We start from the raw sequence: 9461 nt of genomic DNA on the forward strand, positions 1-9461 counted from the left end.
CCTGGCAGGACTAACAAAAGTACATATGTGAAACCAGCTTTGTAAAATGTGAAACACCATCCACAGCTCCATTTGCTCTGTGGTCTTGTAGAAATAATAAATAATTCATCCAAATAGAACATCAGAACCAACCACAACCCCATCCTCATGATCTGTGGTCCCGGGAACATTCGATGCCCCCTTCTCAAGGGCAGACTCATGGTATGGGATGGGAAGGGGCATCTGGACATACTCCTGTTTTTTTGGCAGGATCACACCCCTAGGGAGGGCCAGATCAGGGTCCGAATTCTACAGGCCATTCCAGTAGCAAATCTCAGAACTGAGATTGGCTTGAAAGTGGAAACTGTCCAGAAGATGGCCATTGCTCTTGAAACCAGCATTGGGAGCTTCCTGCAAGTTCAGGACTGTGAGCTCCCCCTTCCTCCAATAACTTCCAGCCCACTTATAAGTGGAAAGTGGCTGATATCTGGAGAGTCACCTCTGAGTTGGGGACCTGGAAGCTGGTCCTGAAAGACTGGGCTTGGGGCTGCTCTGCACCTCCCCGCCACCTCTTCCAACAGATCAATTCATCAGACAGGACCAATCTATCCCTCTCCCCACTCAGCCTCTGCTTGTCTCCACCCTAGCTGAGCCCCTCCTTTCTGTTCCAGCTTCTCAGCTGGGAGCACTAGAGTATCATTTCCTTCTGCCCAGATTTAAATTAAAAATATATATATTTCAAGGGCCAGTTGGAAGGGTTGCCAGACATTAGCTCCACCCGGGGCTGGGTGAAGACCCTTCCTCACTCTGCTGTCCTGAGCCTTTCAGAAGCTCCCTCAGTGTGCACCAGATGGGGGTAGGCAGAAAGGTTGGGGATAGGACACCAGTGCCCCTCCTCTAAGCCTACTCCTTGCTCCTTGAGGCCTGGGTGAGGTTGTAAAGATGACATAATTGGCAGTGGGGTCCCAGGAGAATATCGTTGGTTGAAGATGGAGTGTCTTCCTCCACAGCAGAGTCTGGCCCAGCCTGACCCAGCTGGGCTCCTGCCATGGCCACGTTCTCTTCAGCCCACACCCCACCTCCCCACCCAGATTTTGATCCATTCCACAAAGAATTCACCACCATCCCCAGGCCAGTGGTCCCACCCAGCTCTACTAGCCCTGGGGCAGAGATCCACATCTGGGATCCACATCCTCCAGTGGGAGCCATGGTAGAGTGAAATGGGGCGAGGCCAAGGTCACAAAGGAAGGCAGAGGCAGGGCCGTAACGAAGGAGATGGAGGGGGTCCTTAGGCCTTGGGCTCCCCCCGCCCCCTGGCGGTCCTCACGGGGCGCGGGAGGCCCACTCACCGCCGGGACCACTTGGCGGATGACCGCCCAAAGGGTCGTTTCCACAGCACACCGTAGAGCTGCACTTTGGTGCTGATATCCAGCGCGTCCGAATCAGCCTGCTCCAGGGACGGCGAGGGCGACACCGAGTTGGACTTGGACGTGAACATCCTGCCACAGTGGGGCTGCTTCTGGCCGGGCCCACCCACTCCGCCCGCAGGCAAGGACGCGAGGCTCCGGGCGAGGGCGGGAGAGCGGCAGACGGCTGCGGGCGCCGTCGGGGCGAGTCCCAGCTAGTGGAGACGCGGAGCGGCGGTGTCTGGAGCTGCTGCATTAAAGCGCGCGGGCCCAGAGCGCAGCGCCGAGGGGGTGCGGGGCGCGCAGCCTGCGGCTGGGGCTCGGGATTGGAGCCGGCCCGGCGGGAACTTGGCGGGGAGGGCGGCTCAGCCTTCAGCCAGCAGCATTTGCCCTCCCCACTACCGCCCCAATTCTATTGTCCCGGATTGGCTGGGCGGGGCAGGTGAGCGAGCTGGAGGCCCGCCGCGAGCGCCAATCAGTGCGGGCGCCGGCCGGAGGGCCGGATTCAGTGCGTCTGGAAGGTCCCCGCGGGTCGCTCGGCCCAGGATGCGGCCACAGCATCTCCCCTCTTCCCCGGTCCCCTCTTGCGTGCAGCGCCTACATTGGAACTGGGTACACATCTGCTTTGTGATGGGCTTGGAGTCACCCCAGCTCGCCTCTGGGTGGGGGAGAGCAAGCGTTTGGGGTCATACAACTGGGCTTAGAATCCCAACTCGGTCCTTACGTAGCTCCACGAAACTGCAGTGAACCTTGGTTTTCTCACCTGTAAAGCGGAGATGCTTGTACCTCCTAAGGTAGGGCTATGGGCAGTTAAGACTAAGTGCCGGAAGCACCTGCCCGAGAGGAGGATTCATTCCGGCCCGCAGCCGCTCCCAGCCCTCCCCGCCCCCTCAGGTAGGTTTCATTTTGCACCGCCGCTTTCTCACCGGGATCAGATTTCTTTTCCCCGAACTTGGCTGTCTGCGTCGGCATTTGGCAATCAGTGCCTAGCTCGAACTGTCAGGGCACTTGCTGTCTGTGATTTATCTCCGCGCCTGGCCCTGGGGCCCAGCGCTCCATCCACTCCCGCTCCTGTGGGCGGCTCCAGGTGACCGTCTCACTTTCTGGCCGGAGCAGACGTCTGTCCCGTCCCTGGGGACCGCCCGCGGGAAGGCGGTATTCGTACTGCCGCCTGCTGGCACCGCTCCAAAGGCAAGGAAGTGAGTTTGCGCAGGAAGAAGCTGCGGGTCAGACCACGCCGCAGTCATCCTTTCCAAGCTGAGGAGCCGCAGACCATCTCCGGGCAGTCAAGAGTCACCGGCGCCCTTGGGAAAATCACTCCCCCTCTCAGGGTCTCTGATTCCTCGAATGTTAAAGAAGTCCTAATGAAACAGAAGTTTGCAAATGGGTAGCCTGAGAGCCAAATCTGATTATAGATAAACTTTATTAACTTGTCTAAGTAAAAAAAAAAAAAAAGAAGTATAATTAATATATGATAAAATGCACAGAACTTAAGTATTCATTTACTGAAGTTTATCTGATGAATGTATACAGAGTAACCGCCACCGAGAAGCAAGATGCAGAATATTTTCATCACCCCAGAAAGTTCTCTCATGTTCCTGTCTAGTCAACTCCTCATCTCTTACTCCTTCCCAGGCAACCACTTTGATTCTTAACATTTGCGTGACTTTTTCAAAATTTAAAATCTTAATGCCTAAAATGTCATTCTCTGTAGAGCCACCGTCCTTTACTCAGCCGGCTTCCTTCACTTATTGCCTGACTGGCTCCTCCTTGTAGGCATCTGAGTTTGTATCCTCACTAGATGCTTCCTCAGGCCTTCCCAGGACTAACATTTTATGAGTCTAGTTAAGAAAGACCTCCTAAAGGGCTCCATGCACCCTGACCCCCTAACCAACTTTGTGGTTTCCAAGCCCAAGGCAGCATCCCCTTGTTGATTTCTACCCAAAGAGACCCATCTGAACTCCCTTGTGCCCCTCATGTCACATGTGCCCCTGAAGAACATCTGAGGCTCAGCATTAACGCAAGGCTTAGGGTCTGGGTCCATAGTGGGAGGAGACTGAACTAGGAAGATGATGAGAGCTGGTGGATAGAGTATAAAGTGGACATTTCACACGCGTTTGGCTATTTTTGACACATGTTCTAATGCTGGGGAAATTTCCCACTTTGGGAGCCCTGCTTTTCCCAGATAAAAGCTTGAAAATTTGTGTTAGAAGCCTGTGGTATGAAGTTCACCGGTCAGGGAACCAGGACAGGACTTTGAGTTGCAGATGACATGAGGAAAAAGCGTGTCTACACATCAGTTTTCTCAAGGGAAATCAGTACCAAAGCCATCTAACTTGGTTTGCGGTAATCTGTGGCTACAAGATTGCATTCCCAATGCAGCAAGCAGCATTTGCACTGGCTGCAGTGACAGTCACGAGTAGGTAGGCTCCTGGCTGCACACAGATGGCAGCATCAAGTGCTCTGTGGCAGAAGTAGCTTCCACAGCATTGTTTTAGGTAGCATTCCAGGAAGATTCACCTCTGGTCAGGCCTGGTTCTCTAGCTCTGCCAATATCTTTTTAATTATTTTCTGCTTAATCAGGTCAGTACCAGCTTTGGCTGTGTGTGATGAAGGACTAGTCATGAGCTCGTGAGCCATAGGTGGGAGAAAGGCAGGATACCTGGAAAAATAATTCTTTAGGAAGTCCTTCCCAAGAAGAAGGGCTGGGTGAGCACAGATGTTTCCTGGGATTCGGTGTCTTCAACGGAAGAAATAGAATACAAGTTTCTTCAGTGGCAAAGACAAATCAATCTTTGCCCATCCCCTCTGTGAACATACTATAACTAATGGCAAATGGAAAGACTGCCCTGAGGCAAACAGCATGTGTTTGATGAACCACTAGATACTTAAGGGGCTTCTGCTTCATTCAACTAAGCAGCTCAATTCATGCTAAGTCAGCCTTGGGAGAAGAGGTTTCTGCTTTCATTGTGCTTTCCGTCCCAGCTGGTGGGAGTGCCGAATGCCTGATAGTTCTGCAGAAGACAAAACAAGCTAGGTGCCAATCCAGTGCCCCAGACCAAGTGTGGGCCAGGGCTGCCCAACCTTATCAGGAACTAAGACCAGTCAGGGACAGAAACTCAGGGTCCTGAGAGCCCCACACGCTGAAACACAGAGCTGATGTTCTAAATATATTATTTACATCTTATCTATTTTCACTTAATTTTTGAAACGGTCCCAATGAAGTACGTATTACTTTTAGTTTTCCACACGAGAAAAATGAAGTTAAAAAATGGTGTCTACCTAAGGTCACTCAGCTAGTCACTTCTTGGAACATGACAGACCCTCAAATATGTGTTAAGTGAAGGAAAGTAGCAGGATCAAGATAGAGTTACTTGATTTGGTCTGAATCCTAAGCCTACACCCGTCACACTGCAGCACAGTACCATGTGAATTTCAGTCTGGGAAAATGCTAGCCATCTCTTTCAGTTTTTCTCTTTTTGTCTAGGAATTTTTCTCAATTGCCAACTCGCCTAAGGTTCTAAGTTCTTGCAGAATTGAAGACGCAATTCTACTTGGACTGTAATATCCCAGCCTCTCAGCTGTGTGTAGGGACAGACTCCTAATAATAATGAGCACACATTTTATTTTTCTTGTAATTTTTATTTTCTCCCCAGCTTTATTGAGATATGGTTGAAAATAAAAATTGTATATATTTAGGTTGTACAACGTGATTTTTTAAGTGTGCAACGTGATGAGTTAATACACGTATACATTGGAAAATGCTTACCATAATCAGATTAGTTAACACATCCATCAACTCGGCTATTTATTTATTTGTTTGTTTGTTTGTTTGTTTTTGGTGTCTGTGTGAACATTCAAGTTCTACTTTCTTAGCAAATTTCAAGTATACAATATAGTATTATTAACTGTATGTTATATCCCCAGAACTTATAACCGAAAGCTAGTAGCCTTTGACCAACATCTCTCCATTGTAGTTTTGATTTGCATTTCCCTGATGATTAGTAATGTTGAGCACCTTTTCGTGCACCTGTTGGCCACCTGTATGTCTTTGGAAATATGCCTATTCAGGTACTTTGCCCATTTTCCAATCAGGTTATTTATTTTTTTGCTACTGAGTTGTATGAGTTTCTTATATATTTTAGATATAAACCCCTTATCAGATAAATGGTTTGCAAATATTTTCTCCCATTCTGTAGGTTTTTTCACTTTGTTTCCTTGACTGCACAAAAGAACATATATTTTCATAATGTTACTTTTGTCCATAATCTGCAGACTCCTGTGACAGTATATCATTCTTCCATGCAACAGGTATTATTAGCCATTTAATAAAACAGGTATTATTAGCTATTATGGCCATTTTATATGACTAACCTGGAGCAGTTAAATGTGTGAGTACTGACTGGGATCCAGCTCTCTGATCTTACACTTCGAATAGTCTTCCTTAACCCACTCCAGCCAGGAATGGGCAGGAAGACATTCTCAGACAGGAAACAGTGACAAGAGTCTCCCTGGAGTCACATCTTGATTGGGCTTCAAAAGCTCCCAACAACCTGGACAAAAGTGTCTCTTCCCACAGTACAACCTCCTCAGTTCCCAGCCGTCTTCTGTCCCTGACCCCACTCTCACGTGGGTAGACCACACTGGGGTCAAGTGAGAGACCCAGGAATGCTCCTATTCTAGGTTCCCTGAGCTTTCCTTGCACACGTGACAGTCTGATGGTTGGGCTCAGCACAAGTATTCCTATCTGGCCAGGAAGCAGAAGAGGTATAAAGGTCTGGGCTTTAAGCCAGGCCCCGTCGCAGCACCAAATCTCTTCCATGGAAACTCTTTCCCTCCTCTGACTTTAATTCCATCAGGCAGGCTCCTCTCCTGGATACCACAGGGGAGTTCAGCTGAAACTATACCCTCTTCGTGGTTCCCGTGGACCTTTGCCCATCCTTCCATTCTAGTACCTTGTTTAGAGTTTTTCTCTATGTGTTTACATCTCTTCCAGACTGAGCTCCTTGAGGATAGAGTGCAGGGCATGTAATATGTGCTAAACAAATACTGAATTGATTTTTCTTCACTTGGCCTCTGTTCGGGTGCTGCATATTCTTGTTTCAGTTTGCCAGCCAAATGGAGACTGCCCTCTCAGGCCCTCAGCTTTCCCTCGTCTATAAAACAGTCTGTGGGGTGACTGAAAATCTTTAGATGGTAGACTTGTCACCTACTTTTCATGTTGATAGGTTTAAGTCCAGCTCTGCCATTAGCTGTGTGAACAAAGGACAATCACCAGACCTCTCTGGGCCTCCCAACTTGCCTCATATAGACCTCCCCTTCCACTTGGACTATGCAATAGTCTTTTCAAATGACTCTCCCATCCACAGCAGGACTCCCCAAGGAATCCCCACTCACCACCATCATCCATGTGATCTTTTCAAGGCCCGAAGCTGATCATGTGTGTCTCCATCTTAAAGCCATTGGTGAGGTCTCCCTTCCTTTGACTCCAGCTCCCAACTCCTGAGCTTTGACTATAATACCCTCCACGATCTGGTCCTGACCTATTGTCCAGGCTCACCCCCCGTCACTCCCCGTCACTCCCCGTCCCTAATATTCTGAGAAGCCACCATGCTCTTTCACATCTTTTCACTTGTTGTTCCCTCAGCCTAGAATGCTTTTCTTCTTATCTTCTCAAAATCTTACTTCAAGATTCAGCTCAAATGACTCTTGGGTGAAGGCTTTCCTGCTGCCACTATCTCTTCTGAGGATTAAAACACATCTCTTTTTGAACTGTAATGGACCTGAGAGGGAGGGCGGTGGGGTAGAGGGCACCATGTGCAGGTTCAAAGCCAGTAGGCCAAAGGAGTAAGGGGGAGCAAAGGAGAGCATGTGTGCGCACAGACTGACTGCCCTATCTCGGGCAGTCCTCCCTTGGAGATGTCCTGAGACTAGAGTCCCTTGCACTAGTTTTCTTCTTATCGGCAGGGGCAGCCTCTTGCTAGGCTTCTGACCTCTCTGCCCAACAACCGCTCACACCCGAGGTTGCCAAGAAATGTTTCTGAAGGTGGCCCAAGGACCTTGCTGCCCTGCCTGCCATTCCACAGCATTCCCACGGCCTCTCAGCATCCAACACCTATCATCATTAAGGTATTCAGTGCTCCCCCTCGTGGGTGATGTGCAGATTAAAATGTATACATTCATTTGGCTTTTAACAGCAAGTATATTTCTTTTCTGTGGGGGAGAGGGGATGTGTTCAGTCTGGCCAATAAGCCCAAAGCCATTTGTTGTTACCGTGTCACACACTCTCCCAGAATGTCTGAGGAAAGGCCAGGGTGCTGGTTTCACATCTAGAACAGAATTAGCAAATCATTGGACCAGATGCCAGGGATTTGGCACCAGTGTTAGCTCCATCTTTGCCCAAGGTCTAAATTACTTTGAAACCCTCATGGCTTCATATATTAAAAAGGGGCCCTTTCAACTCTCAGCATGCACTATCCTTGCAATATTTTTTCCAGGTTAAATAGCATGTTCTTTTCTGGTTTCTCAAAGTACAGGGCAGGGCGAATGTGGGGACAAAAGAGAGCGTAATGTAAGTTCTACTCACATTCATGTGCCTCTCCCATTCCCACCCTCCGCCCTCAGCCCAGGAAAGACCCAAGTCACACAGGGGCTAGAGAATTGGAAGGAAACTAGAGGTAGAGGGTGGAGGCTTTGCTGAGACTGTGATAATACAGAGGAAGATAGTAGGAGGGGACACTTCCTCTTCCAGGGTGTGTCCCTTAAATATAGGAGAGCAGATGATACAGGAGTGTTGGGAAAGGAGAAGCAAAGGATAGCAGGAAGACTGGGCACCCCTCCCAGGCCAGGTCAGGTCCTCTGTATACAACTATGACACAGATATTCAGAAGTGGAATGAAGGGAGTCCTTGGGCCCTAGCCAGGAAGTGGGGGAGACGAGCAGGGATGAGGGAGGGGAAATGTCACCAAGCAACACCTCAAAGTACCAGAGGAGCCACTGGGGGGCAAAGATCTGGAAACTGCAGACTACCACATCCAAGAGTCATCCGTGTGCAGGCAGGAACCCAGAGGCCAGCCAAGATGGCACCAGGAATTGCTAGGCCTAATTATCTGTACAATTTTAAATCTGGAAGCTTAGAAGTCATCTAGGGGACTGAGTGTCTTGCACACCACCTCTGGCCTCCCCTCTCCTTCAGCCTTGGCCCATGCAGGTCTTCCCGCTCAGAGAACCTTTCCCACCTTCGTCACTAGCTCAGTCCGCTCAGCCTTTGAATTCAGCTCAGGTCTCATCTCCCTCTAGACCTTCTCCCTGAAACCCCCACTCTGTGTTCCTTGCCCCCATGTGTTCTCTGAGCAGCCTGTGCTTCCTTGTCTCCCAGTACTTACTGCACTATCAGCAATTGTGTTTTCTGGTTTGAATCCCTCACTGAACCGCAAACTCTTTAAGGACTGGCCTTACCCTTACTCCGTTTTGTACACTCAGCACCTAAGAGTGCCTGGTCCACAGGAAGGGCTCAATTAACTAGGAAGAGGTGAATAATAAGTGGAGAAGAGGCAGTGTTCAGCTTACTTCCCATTCTACCCTCTGGAAAATGTAGGATATATGCCCTCCTGCTCCTGACAGCCTTTGAGTATTTAATGATGGTTATCAAATTCTGTCCCCCAAGAGCCTCCAGACATAGGTAAACAGTCTAGTTCCTTCCACACCTCCTCCAACATCCTGGCTTTCCATCCCCTCTCCACTGGGCTCCCTCGTCCGGTGATGCTTGAATGTCAGGATCCTTCTGTAAATGAGGCCACCAGAGTGGGACACACGCTTTCATACACATTCCTATCCAATATTTGTAAAACTGGGCAGTGGCTAACACTGCAACAGAAATCGGTAGCTGAGCCAGAAATGGGATCCGAATGTTCAGATCCCCAAATCAGTCACACAGTACTTTACTAAAGTTAGTACTGGATTAGTAACCTAAACCCAGTTAATTTTCTACCTGTATACTCAGTCCCATGTCTTTTTTGACTCCCAACCTTGTTGCTAATTCCCAAGCAGCCCTCACCCCAATGTGAGACGAAGGCG

General features: G+C 49.3%; 1 protein-coding gene across 1 annotated transcript in view; it reads right to left on the minus strand.

Moving 5' to 3' along the window:
- PLEKHD1 (pleckstrin homology and coiled-coil domain containing D1) overlaps positions 1-6097 on the minus strand; it is a 30823-nt gene extending 24726 nt beyond the window's left edge. Inside the window, exons 1-2 of the mRNA XM_011383695.2 lie at positions 5789-6097; positions 1329-2746 (exon numbers count right to left, since the gene is read on the minus strand). Coding sequence (XP_011381997.1) covers positions 1329-1477 — 149 coding nt within the window. The 5' untranslated portion in view covers positions 1478-2746; positions 5789-6097. The remainder of the gene's footprint in view (positions 1-1328; positions 2747-5788) is intronic.
- Positions 6098-9461: the final 3364 nt, after the last annotated feature.

This window comes from Pteropus vampyrus, unplaced genomic scaffold (genome assembly GCF_000151845.1).
Source record: "Pteropus vampyrus isolate Shadow unplaced genomic scaffold, Pvam_2.0 Scaffold15, whole genome shotgun sequence".
Lineage (NCBI taxonomy): Eukaryota > Metazoa > Chordata > Mammalia > Chiroptera > Pteropodidae > Pteropus > Pteropus vampyrus.